The sequence below is a fragment of the Lithobates pipiens genome, unplaced genomic scaffold (assembly GCF_037356315.1).
Source record: "Lithobates pipiens isolate NorthernLeopardFrog02 unplaced genomic scaffold, aLitPip1_a1.2 Scaffold_3, whole genome shotgun sequence".
Lineage (NCBI taxonomy): Eukaryota > Metazoa > Chordata > Amphibia > Anura > Ranidae > Lithobates > Lithobates pipiens.
The window spans coordinates 203,272,718-203,285,928 of record NW_027507790.1 but is presented as its reverse complement, the minus strand read 5'-3'; the positions used below and the strand labels follow the sequence as shown (position 1 = coordinate 203,285,928).

At 47.4% G+C, this 13,211-nt stretch overlaps 1 protein-coding gene across 4 annotated transcripts in view; it reads left to right on the top strand.

Moving 5' to 3' along the window:
• DDX4 (DEAD-box helicase 4) overlaps window positions 1–13,211 on the top strand; it is a 329,051-nt gene that overhangs the window by 298,620 nt on the left and 17,220 nt on the right. For 3 of the 4 annotated variants that reach the window (XM_077462713.1, XM_077462714.1, XM_077462712.1), the window contains 3 exons: window positions 1,724–1,869; window positions 2,241–2,340; window positions 4,637–4,913. In XM_077462713.1, coding sequence (XP_077318839.1) covers window positions 1,724–1,869; window positions 2,241–2,340; window positions 4,637–4,913 — 523 coding nt within the window. The remainder of the gene's footprint in view (window positions 1–1,723; window positions 1,870–2,240; window positions 2,341–4,636; window positions 4,914–13,211) is intronic. The other variant, XM_077462716.1, reaches the window with a different exon arrangement.

The window sequence follows — 13,211 nt, the reverse complement described above, 5'->3', positions numbered from 1 at the left end:
ATCGCTGGCTTTAATGGCATGGCTATTGAGAGCTAGGTGTTGAGGAACGGGTCTGTCGGACTCGGTGATCCCCACTATGTTGAGCACAGAAATCCTCTTCCAGGAAGATTTATCATTGTAGCTGAAAGGCCTACATCTCCATGTGAGGAAAAATGATGGCATCCGCGCTTCTTTGCTATATCCAGGATCCTGCTTTTTCGTCAGCAAGGAGTAGACCAGATGTTGGAGTTGAGCACCATTAAAGGACAAATATCAGCCGTGGTTGTCTTTTTTTCGACGACCCCTGGCGTCTCACTCACCATTTGAAAATATTAGGAAGATCCCTCTGACTCTTTTCCAGAAAGTGGTCTTTCTAGTGGCCATCACATTGTCCAGGAGGGTTTCGGAACTGGCAGTCTTGTCCTGCAAGTCACCCTACCTGGTTATGCACAAGGATAAGGTGGTGTTGCATCCGCAACAGTCTTTTCTTCCAAAGGTGGTTTCGGTGTTTCACATCAATGAGGACATTGTGTTACCATCTCTGTGTCCTAACCCGACACATCCTAAGGAGGTGGCCCTTCACGCTCTGGACGTGGTTCAGGCTCTGAAAGTGTATTTGTCTGCTAGGGCTCCCTTCTGGAAGTCAGACCCGCTGTTTGTTTTGGTGGCTGGTCCAAAGAAAGGAATGGCAGTCTCGTCAGCCACCATTTCCAGGTGGATCAGACAGATTGTAGTACAAGCCTACGCCTTGAAGGGGCAGGTGCCCACCTTTCCGCTCACTGCCCACTCCACAAGGGCAATCGGAACGTATTGGGCCTTCTGACACCAATCGTCTGTCGCTCAAGTGTGTAGGGCACGGCGACCTGCTAGTCTATCCACACGTTTACCAAGTTATACAAGGTACACGTCAGTGCATTGGCTGATGCCCGTTTTGGCCGCAAAATTTTGCAGGCGACCATATAGTTGCAATTGAATATGCAATATTTTTCTTTTTTCCTGGTTTTTAGATAAAACAGTTAATGCACTGCAGTTTTTGTGCGGTTGTGGGTAATCACTCCTGTTGGGGGTACCCTGGTTTTGGGTGCATTCTCTCCACACTTGTTTTTTGTGAGTAAAGTTACAAAGCTATTAGTGCTATAAACAAGCACAAATTACTGTATAAATGTCACTGTTAGGGAAGGGGTTGACACTTGGGGGCAATCAAGGGGTTAACTGTGTTCCCTAGCGGTGTTCTAACTGTAGGCGGGATGGGACTGTCTAGGAGGAGGAGAGAGTGGTGTTTAATATGAACAAACGATGTCTACTCTCCTGAACGAACCCGGGATTTGTGTTTTTATACACAGATCCCGGTTCTCGCTCGGTCACCAGCGATTGCAGGTGCTCGGCGGTCATCGCGCCCGCTGGGCACATGCTGCGCTCGCCCCTAGTGGCCAAAAGGCGAAGCCACATAAGGAAACAACGTTTCGCCCAGCTGTGCCATTCTGCCGCATTAAAACTGAGACGACTGGTTTGCAAGCAGTTAACGTGGCCTTAGAAATGGTGAATTGTAATGTTTTATTGCAGCTTTCTCGGGTTTGCATGGTGCATACAATTTTTTTTTTTTTTTTTTCTCTCTCTCTCTCATCTGTAGTAGTCACATAAAGAGATCATCTCAGATTCTTTTTGATTTTCTTTTTGAAACCAAGCAGCTCTAGGTTTGTTGTCACCATTGATTTATTTTTTTATTTTTTTCTTCTTTAACCAGCCTTGCCAAAAATATTCTGAAGCCAGATTACTTGTTTGTTGTGGTTGGCCAAGTTGGTGGTGCCTGCAGTGATGTGGAACAGGTGGTCATGGAAGTTGAAGAATTCGGGAAGAAAGACAAATTGATGGAAATCCTACAAGAGACAGGTAGAAATGGCATCAGTAGCAACATATTTGGCTTAAAAACAAAGAATGGCCATTATAAATCCTAATGTGCAGTGTATGTAATTGAAGTGTAACTTCAGCCAAATGTAAAGAAAAAAGTTGATATGCCAACCACCTCCACTCTTAAAATGTCCAAAACCATTTGGCTGCTAATACTTAAAATCCTTAGTTTTACCCTTCATGCGTATATATAATAAAGAGAATATTTAAACTGCTCTTTCCCTCAATGAGATCTAGAATGTCTTTTCCAATGTCATACAAAACAAGTTCATACATTTCAGGGCTTTTTAAAGAGTGTGTTCATTTTTAGAATTTAATTTTGTATTGCATTTTTCTTTTTCTGTTTAATTTAGGTAGTGAACGCACAATGGTGTTTGTGAAAACTAAGAAGAAAGCCGATTTCATTGCTACATTTCTCTGTCAAGAAAAAGTCCCATCAACCAGCATTCATGGGTAAGGGTAGTTCATATTGGGGGGAGGGGTGGGTTATAAGATATTAAATAAACCTAAGACCCCCATGCATGTGGGACTGTCCAGTTGTAGCATGTCCATCCTTTTTACCATGCCAGGCAATGTGGCTGCACCTATACCCTCCAGGTATGCTTAAACACTGGGATGGTCACAGTGCAGCTGGACATCTGATAGCGTTTACATAGGTTATTCTTTGGGGGAGAAGTGAGAGGAAATTCCTTTACGTGAGGGGAATCCCTAGTTCCCTGGGTCATCAACTCGTGTATCCATTGGAAGATATCCCGTCAATTCCTGTTTTAGAGTCAACCCAAAATAGTGTTTTTGGGGGGGAGACGAGACACACTACTACAGCCACAGAACCTGATGTGTCCTAATCCTACTTCACTTCGATCTAAAGTCGTTTTGCCTTTTATTTATAATTTAATAAAATATATATGTGCAATTTTGTTCCGAATTAATTTTTTTACAAATTTGTTACTTTGGAAATATTTGAATGAAAACCTGTTTAAACAAATTTTTCAGAAAATCTGAAATAATTCCGATCTAACAATTACTATTACTAACAATTAACTTATAGGTTTTGGAATGTTGGTTGAAGGCAACTAATACGAATTTATCCAAAGTTACGAATTTTTCAAAAGCACAAATGCCACATCAAAATGAATGGACCGTAACAAATTAATAATAATAAAACTTTTTATTTGTTACGTTCCATTTGTTGATATGCAGCATTTGTTCTTTCAGATAATTTGTTACGTTCAGTAATGGCATAATTTGAAAGTATTCAAATACCTATAAATTTAATTTAATTGTAATAGTTATTATTTTGGATTTTCTTTCTTATTTATGAGTTTATTCTCAAGAAGGAAACACGATCATAACGAGAGAAAAAAAAAAAAACCTAGGGGGGAAAAAAAACAGAAACAAAATATAATGTATATCTCATGCATTCTTTCAAAACCAATTGCCTTGTTTGATTTTTTATTTTTTTTATTTTTTTTTGTGCAGCAAAGCAGTTTCAGATATTGGTGTTTAACCACTTGGGACCCGCGCTATTGCAAAATGACGGCAATAGCGCGGACCCACATTTTCGGGACTACGTCTATTGACGTAGTCCCGGTTACGAGCGGCCTGCGCGCCCCCTGAGGGGCGCGCGCGGCGCGCTCTGTGATCGGCGAGTCCGTGAGACTCGCCTGATCACCGATCCGTGTAAGGGGTCGATCCCGACCCCTTATCACGTGATCAGCTGTCAGCCAATGACAGCTGATCATGTGATAAAACGGAGCCGGTAATCGGCTAGTATTCCTCCTCGCGCTGACAGCGCGAGGAGAAAAAAAAAAGCCGATCGCCGGCGGCCGTGTTCGGGACATCAGTCCCGATCACGGCCAGCAATTTAAAAGGACACCTGCCCCCTGCCAGTGCCCACCTGCCACCCGCAGTGCCATCCTGAATAAAGTAAGTGCCCCCCTGTCAGTGCCACCCAGCAGTGCCCACAGTGCCACCCAGCAGTGCCCACAGTGCCACCCACAGTGCCATCCAGCAGTGCCACCCACAGTGCCACCCAAAATCTGCCTCAGGTGCTGCACCCCAGTGCCGCCCATCAGTGCCGCCCATCAGTGCCCAGCAGTGCCGCCCATTAGTGCCCAGCAGTGCCACCTATCAGAGCCACCTATCAGTGCCACCTATCAGTGCCCATCAGTCCCATCTATCTGTGGTACCTATCAGTGCCCATCCGTGCCACCCATCCGTGCCACTTATCCGTGCCACCCATCCGTGCCGCCTTATCTGTGCCCATCGGTGCCGCCTTATCTGTGCCTATTAGTGCCGCCTTAACTATGCCTATCAGTGCCCACCAGTGCAGCCTATCAGTGCCCACCAATGCAGCCCATCAGTGCCCACCAATGCAGCCCATCAGTGCCCACCAATGCAGCCTATCAGTGCCGCCTAATCAGCGCACTTCAATGAAGGAGAAAAATGACCCGTTTGCAAAATTTTATAACAAACTATTAAAACATGATTTTTTTTTTTTTTTTTTTTGCATCTTTTTTTGTTTGTTTAGCAAAAAATAAAACTCCGAGCTGTAACTAAATACCACCAAAAGAAAGCTCTATTTGTAGGAAAAAAATGATAAAAATTTCATTTGGGTACAGTGTTGTATGACCGCGCAATTGTCACTCAAAGTGCATCAGCGCTGAAAGCTGAAAATTGGTCTGGGACTGAGGGGGGTTTAAGTGCCCAGTAAGCAAGTGGTTAATAAACCTATTTTTCTTATTTCCAGTGACCGAGAACAAAGGGAGCGAGAGACAGCTCTGAGGGACTTTAAAACAGGACAGTGTCCTGTAATTGTAGCCACTTCCGTTGCTGCCAGGGGACTGGATATTGAAAATGTTAGTTATGTCATCAATTTTGATATCCCAGATGATATAGATGAATATGTTCATAGAATTGGACGTACTGGACGCTGTGGCAATACAGGAAGAGCAATTTCATTCTTTGATAAAAGAGGAGACGACGAACAAAGGATTGCTCGTTCACTTGTAAAAGTGTTATCTGATGTAAGTTCTGAACTGATTAAAAAGCAGAAGGAGCTGGCAAAATTGATTTTACCTTGTTTTGACATAGGCTCTACATCAGTAAAATTTGTTTGAAAATGTTTGAGATATTCACTAGATTTCTTAATGGTGAGTTTTGTCCCATCAACATATGTTTTCAATAACTATATTCAGAGCAGGCTAAAAAAAAAAAAAATTCAACCGATGTTTTGTGAATATGGTTTTCGTTCAACCACTTCCGGACTGCCCACCGCACATATACTTCGGCAGGTAGAGCACGCACGGATGGAACACATTTAACCCTTTGATCGCGCCTATTGTTAACCCCTTCCCTGCCAGTTTCATTTATACTTTGATCAGTGCATTTTTTAACACTGATCGCTGTTGGTGTCACTGGTCCCCAAAAAGTGTCACTTGGGGGTCAGAGTTGTCCCACAAAAAATTTCATTTCTTAGCCATTACCAGTAAAAACAAGAAATTGAAATTCCCTAAATTCCTTATTTTGTAGACACTAACTTTTGCGCAAACCAATCGATATACGCGTATTGGGATTTTTTTTTTTTACCAAAAATATGTAGAAGAATGCAGATTGGCCTAAACTGATGAAAATGTAATATAGCAGAAAGAAAAAAATAAAAACCTGCAGAGGCGATAAAATACCACTAAAAGAAAACTTATTTGTGGGGAAAAAAGGGCATCAATTTTTGTTTGGGTACAACATCACACAACAGTGTAATTGTCAGTTAAATCGATGCAGTGCCATATTGCAAAAAATGGCCTGGTCATTAAGGGTGTAAATCATTCCAGGCTGAAGTGGTTAAGGAAAAATTGAAGTACTTTGTAAAGATGAAACCTGTTTATACGTGGTTGAAGTAAATTTTGAGAGCTTTTGAGTTGGATCACTCAATGGCAATGAGGGAATATTCTGATGTATGATGGGCCATAGCCAAAAGACGGCTACAGTGCGGTCTTGTTCTGGGAGGGCGTCCATGGACGTCTTCCCAGAATCTTGCTTTCGTGCGCTGCCGTAAATGGCCGCTGGTAGCGGGCATTTACCACGTGATCGGTCTGTCGAATGAGGGAGCGATTGCTTGTAAACCGGCGTCATGTTATGACGCCAGTTCTTTCTTCTGTACCGATCTGTACAGTACGAGGGGAGAGACCGTTTGCAGTAGCGCTGTGGGCTGGATCTGTAGTGCAAACAGCGCTGCTCAGTGCCCATACTCGCCAATACATTTTTAACATTAACACTTTAGTTTTTTTGTTTTTTTTTAAATGAATTTTCAGTCTTTTTTGGTTCATAGCGCAAAAAATAAAACACAGCAGTGATTAAATACCACCAAAAGAAAGCTCTGTGAAAAAAGGACAAAAATTTGCAGCAATCCCGTCAGGAAGGGTAAGTACGGCTCTCCCTGCCTTGGTAGGATAGAGCAGCTGGGCATTCCCTGGGAGGTTGATTAGGGGGTCTCACCTCTACCTTTCCTCTCTCCCCATCTCTCATTCCCTCACCCTGCTGGGGCTGCTGTGTGACTGGGCATGAGGTGCGGTGTATGTACCTAGGCTGGGGGGCTCCGAGCTTTGGCCTGGCTGTTGGGGTCCGTTTTTTTTTTCAGCCCTTTGCACTGTGAGGTGCCTGAGTAAATTTACCTCGGGAGGCCGTCACCATTTTCCTGTAGTCTTATGCAGTATATGGCTGTTGGCTTCCGAACCTTCTAGAAAATGGCTGTTTTCTTGGTGATTTTTGTACTAAGGACGGCCGGTGGCCATTTTCTTTTAGCCTCAGCGCGTTTTTACCTCTAGTGCTGGGTCTGTGTACCTCAGAACAGCGCGGTTTTCACTCTGAGCACTTTGTGACTGAAACAGGGCAGAGCGGTCAGCGGCAGCACTTGGTCAGCGTGATGAGTCCTGTGGAGGGGCACCTCAGTCTGTGAGCAGCTAGTAGGGTGGGATTTGTGTACCCTGTCTTAAGTCCCCCTAAGTTGTGGCAGGCGAGTGATGGTCAGCATGGCGTCAGAAGCTGGCGATTCTTCCCCAGACATCCTTGCTATTGCAACCGGCTCACCTGCAAAAAATGTAGTGCCTATGGATGCTTTGTCGGTGGTCCTGGAGACTTTTGTTGCCACGGTGGAAGTGGCGTGCGGGCGCAAGGGGGTTTAAGACTCGGGTTCCGCAGTGACTGGCGCCGCCTTTTCTGGCGTTTCAGAGGATGCGGACCAGGACCATTCGGACAGTGAGAATGACTGTGTCCGGGTTATTGCAGGAAAAAGTGCTAGTATGGAGCACCTATCACTGCGGATACCCTGAAAATAGAGTATGCAGCAGGAACCTCTGCCGTAGTGTTGGTCCCTTTTTGGGTCCCGCAAACCGGCCCTCATGCCTAAAGTGTTTCTGTATTTGACTTATTTTGATAATTTCATCTACAAGGAATGGGGAAGTCCGCAGGGGGCCTTTTCAGTCCCAAGAATGGCGATGTGTTACCCCTTTGAGGAGAGCATCCTGAAAAAATTGACCTCTCCAGTCGTTGAGCCCCCCCCGTTATCCAGGTTAAATAAAGTAACCACAATTCCGGTAGAAGGGACTCCTGCTTTCAAGGATCCTGTCGACAGGAGGGTCGAAGCAGTGGCCCGGTCCCATGTTTACGGTAGTGGGGTCAGCTTTATGACCTGTGCTGACCACGGCCTAGGTGTCGTAGACACTTACTGAATGGGCTAAGCTGTTGCACCGTGAATTGGAGTAGCAACTGTCTCTCACGGTCTGTGTAGAGCTGGCAGATCAGTTGGTGCATGGCCTTAAGTATGTCTGTGATGCAGCCCTGGATACGGTCCCCCTGCTCTCGAGAGCATCAGTATCAGCAGTGGTGCTACGGCTCCTGATTTGGCTGGTCTGTGGACCAGGCATCTAAAAAATAAATAATAATATTAAAAAGCTCTGGTGGATTTGTCCTTCCAAGGTGAGAGGCTTTTTGGAGCTTCGCTGGATGAAGTTAAAAATTTTACTGTGGGAAGAGCACGTTGCTCCTACAGTCCCGGAAGGGTAAGGAGCCACGCCATAGGCAATCGTTACCAGTCCGACAATGCACCCGCCGAAGAACATAAGCGTCCCTGGTTTCACAAGCCAAACAAGTCTGCGAACAAAAATGTAAACGCATGAAGGTTTGCCCCCGCCCAACTCCCAGGTTTGGGCGCCTTCGATGATGTCTGCGTCAAAGTATGCCAAGGCCAGTAGTCTTCCCTGTACTGATCAGGAGCTGACTACCGTGGAATGTCTCCCAGCTATAGGACTGGTAAGTACAGCTCTCCCTGCCTGTCTGTCAGGGTGGAGCAGCTGGGCATTCCCTGGGAGGTCAATGTTCTCTCGTCCCCCATAGCGCTGTTCGGCGACCATTTTAAGTATGGGCAATGGTCAGACTGGCTTCAGGCGGCCATTTTCCTGGTGATTCCCTATTGAGATCACGGCGGCCATTTTCTTGTAGGACCACGTTTTTGGTCATCAGAGCGCTGGGGAGGTTATCCTGTGTTCTGAACATGTGTATTTGATCGCCCACAGATCATTCACCGATCGTGCGGCCAGCCACCGACAGTTTTTTGCTATTTCTGCATCTGGAATCGCTGGGGATCATCAGGCATTGCGGTAATACAGCGCGGAACGGCCCAGGGTGGTGAGTCCAGCGGGTTAGAGCCATCCAGCGGGTTAGAGCAGGAGGGTGGGACTGTCACTGTACTAAGTCCCCTTTGGTTGGCAGACAGGGTAGGGTCAGCATGGCTTCAGAAACTGGTGTTTCTTCCCCCGAAATCCAGGCAATTGCAACCGGGTCACCTGCGGACTGCGAGGTCCCTATGGGCCCCCTTATGGCGGTATTCAATTAGTTGCCAAGATAGAGGGGGTACGTGGCAAGAAAGGTGCTAAAAAGCGGCTCCTCCAAACGTGGACCCCCCAGTATCCAGGTTAAATAAAGTAACCACGATCCCAGTTGTGGGGACTCCTGCATTCAAGGATCCCATGGATAGGAAGGCCGAGGTGGTGACTCATTCCATGTTTACGGTTGTGGGGTCAGCCGTGCGACCTGTACTGGCATCCACACTGGTGTCGCAGACACTGACTGGGCAAAAGTTTTTCACCGCGACTTGGGAGAGCACCAGGCCTCCCTTGTCTGCGTGGATCTAGCAGACTAACTAGTGCAAGGCCTTAAGTACGTCTGTGATGCGGATACTTTCCCTCTGTTATCCAGGGCTGTCAGCTGTGGTGCTGAGGCGCCTGATTTGGTTGAAATGCTGGTCTGCTGACCAGGCATCCAAGAAAGCCCTGACTGATCTTCCCTTCCTTGGCGACCAGCTCTTTGGAGCCTCGTTAGATGACATTATTAAAAATGCCACTGGTGGTAAGAGTACTCTACTCCCACAGGCCAGGAAGGCTAAGGAGCCTCGCCGCAGGCAAGGGCCCTCTTTTTCCGCTCACAATCGGCTTTTTCGTCCGCCCGGTGCTTCGACAAAACGTCCCCAGCCCGACAGGAGCCCCCACGGACGGTCAAAAACGTCCCTGGAACCACAAGCCTGTGAACAAAAGTGCTACCGCATGAAAGCAGCGATACCCGGAAGAAAAGTCCCTTACCGCCCCCAACAGGACCTCCCGGCGAACCAGGGACATGGGTATGCTGGAGGGGAAGAATCTGTTTGGCGGCCAAGAGACAAACTATCTTGTAGCCTGTGGGTGGGGGGTCACCTTCGGGAGTTTGCAGCCCGGTGGTCCTCCCGGTTATTCAACCCATGGGTCTGCGATCTGATTTCCACAGGCTACAAGATAGTTTCTCTCTTGGCCGCCAAACAGATTCTTCCCCTCCCAGCATACCTGTGTCGCTGGTTCGCCGGGAGGTCCTGTTGGGGGAGGTAAGGGGCTTGCTGAATCGAAGGGGGATTGTACCAGTTCCGGAATCTGGTGTGCCCCACTTCAGGCACAGCAGCCTGAATATCTCCGGATGCAATGCCCATTCTACTGGTTCCAGCATCTGTCTAAAGAGAAAATGAGTTTTTTTTACTCGCCATAAAATCCCTTTCTCTGAAGTTCATTGACTGACACAGCACCCACCCCTCCTGTTTATGTTTGTACTGCTTTTTGATGAACTGAGCTTCAGGAAGCAGTGTGAGAGGTTATAGCCAGAGGGACCACCCCCTGGGTGGTGTTGTGCAGTCTTGCTGTTTTTGCATGTTCTGCCTAGTTCTCTCCTGAAGTGACGCGATAACCCTAAGGTCAAGAATTAAAGGAGCTGTGCCTGACAAACTTCAGAGAAAAGGATTTTACGGTGAGTACAAAATTCCCATTTTTCCCTCCACGTGTTAGTGCAATGTGACCATCGACCTGTTTCTTTTCACTTGGATGAAGTGTGTGGGTCGTCAAGGCACCACCCTGAAGTCTAGGGGGAGGATGTGTGGCCCTTAGGTTCCCTTCTCCACTTGGGTCTCTCTTTGAGGGAGTGCCTTACCTAGTTCTTGGTGGTCGACTTCAGCTGACCATGAGAAAGGTCTGCCAGGCCTTTTGTCAAGGTGGGAACACAAGTGTGCTTTGCGCCCCAGGGACTAGACACACCTTTTTGGTGAATGCTTTTCCACGTGCACTTTTTTGTTCACTTGCAGGCATTTTGTTTTTGCTTACTGCCAAACCAGGGTTTTGTAAAAAGACAGAATTGTGGATTTATCTCTGAAATCATGCACTTCTTATTGCACGACTGTATTCTGCTAGCTTTATTTGCTGCAGCTTGGCACTGCCTGCTGTGATCCACAAGCACCCCTCCAGACCTTTTTCCATCGTGGAATCTACCAGGGGAGCCCTTTTTAATGTGTAATTTGTTTGTGTATTTTTGGCACCCAAATTATGCTATATCCTATGCCATTCTACTTCCCTGCATAATTTGGGTATCGTCGGCAAACACTGAAATTTAGCTCCTAATCCAAACCGATGTATTGTTAATAAACAAATCCAACTGCATTGATCCCAAGACACCGAACCCTGGTGCACAACTACTCACCAGAGTAGTTGTGCACCAGGAAGGGGTAAGTCCGATCTTGGGCTTAAAAGCCCTCAATCACTTTGTGAAAGTGCAGAGGTTCAGAATGGAATCAGTTCGCTCAGTAGTCGCTGCACTCCATCAAGGGTCCCTGGCGTCCTCGGACATCCAGGATGCGTACCTGTACATACCCATATGCCTTTGGCATCAAAAGTTTCTGCGTTTTGCAGTCGGGGAACCACATTACCAATTTGTGGCTCTTCCCATTGGTCTGGCATCAGCCCCCAGATCCTTTACCAAAGTACCAGCTCCAGTATTGCCGTTGCTGAGACGTCGTGGTCGTGGGCTACCGGGATGATCTCCTGAGAGCATCTTCCACCTCAGAATTAGAGGAGGATGTGGTGATCACCATGCACACTCTGCAGGAATTTGGGTGGCTGTTGAACCTAAAGAAGTTAGTGATTGTGCCGACCCAGCGTCTGGAGTACCTAGGTTTACTGTTGGACTCCAGGGAAGCAAGAGTTTTTCTCCCTTCAGACAAATTGCAGACTCTCAGGTCTGCAGTAAAACTGCTGATGAACCACAAGTGGTCGTCGCTCCGGTTTTTCATGTGAGTATTGGAACTCATGGTAGCCTCCTTCGAGGCAGTACCTTACGCCCAGTTCCACACCAGAGTACTGCAGAAGGAGATCTTGTTAAAATGGGACAAATCTCAGTTGTCCCTGGATCGACAGATCCAGGTGAGCCAGCCAATCAGGGACTCTCTGATCCCCGGTGATTCAGTCCGGAAAATCGTTTCTTCCTCTGAAATGGACAGTGATCCGGCTGGGGTGTAGTGATGGGGATTCAGTCGGCTCAGGGCATCTGGTCGCCGAAAATCGGTTGCCGATCAATCTGCTGGAATTGAGAGCGATCCGGCTGTACCTCCACACATGGTCGATGTGTCTTCAAGGGCGTCCGATCCGGTTACAGTCGGACAATGCCACGGCTGTGGCGTACATAAATCACCAAGGGGGAACAAGAAGCTCAGGCGCTGCTCGGGAGGTCGCTCACATACTTCGGTGGGCAGAGCGTCACGTACCGGCCCTGTTGGCCATTTACATCCCAGGGGTGGAAAATTGGCAGGTGGACTATCTGAGCTGACAGATGCTGGACCCAGGAGAATGGGCATTGCATCCGGAGATATTAAGGCTTCTGTGCCTGAAGTGGAGCACACCAGATGTGGATCTATTGGCCTCCCATCTCAATTGGCAGTGCTAAGATTCGTGTCCAGGACAAGAGATCCGTGGGCAGACGTGCTGGTGGCTCTGTGAGATCAGTACCAGCTGATTTAGGCCTTTCCTCCACTGAAGCGTTGCGAGAGGACTTCCTATCTAAAGGTCCAGTCTTTCATCCTGCTTTACCATCGCTGGCTTTAATGGCATGGCTATTGAGAACCAGGTGTTGAGGAACCGGGGTCTGTCAGACTCGGTGATTCCAACTATGTTGAGGGCACCCAAATCTTCTCGGACGATATACCATGGTACCTGGAAGGCCTACATCTGCATGTGTGAGTATAAAGGGTGGCATCCGTGTTCCTTTTTCCATATCAAGGATCCTGCTGTTTCTCCAGCAAGGAGTAGACCAGAGATTGAGCACCATCAAGGGACAAATGTCAGCCTTGGCTGTCTTTTTTTTTTTTTTCCAACGACCCCTGGCATCGCACTCTTTAGTGGGTACCTTCGTTCAGGGGGTATGACATGATGTCCCTCTGATGCGCCCACCGTTACCCCCCGTGGGATTTGAACCTGGTGTTGTCGACGCTTCAAAAACCACCGTTTGAAAATATCAGGGCGATTCCCCTATTGACTCTTTCCCAGAAAGTGGTCTTTTTAGTGGCCATCACATTGACCAGGAGGGTTTCGGAGTTGGCAGCCTTGTCTTGCAAGTCGCCTTATCTGGTCATCCACAGGGATAAGGTGGTGCTGTGTCTGCAACCATCCTTTGTACCGAAGGTGGTATCGGCTTTTCATATCAATGAGGACATTGTATTACCATCGTTGTGTCCTAAGCCGAAGCACCCCAAAGAGGTGGCCCTTCACACTGTATTGGTCTGCCACGACTCCCTTTCGGAAGTCGGACTCACTGTTTGTTTTGGTGGCTGGTCCAAAAAAGGGTATGGCGGTCTCGTCGGCCACCATTTCCAGGTGGATCAGACAGATTGTAGTACAAGCCTCCGCCTTGAAGGGGCAGGTGCCCCCCTTCCGGTCATGGCCCACTCTACAAGGGCAATCGGAACGTCTTGGGCCTTCTGACACCAGGCG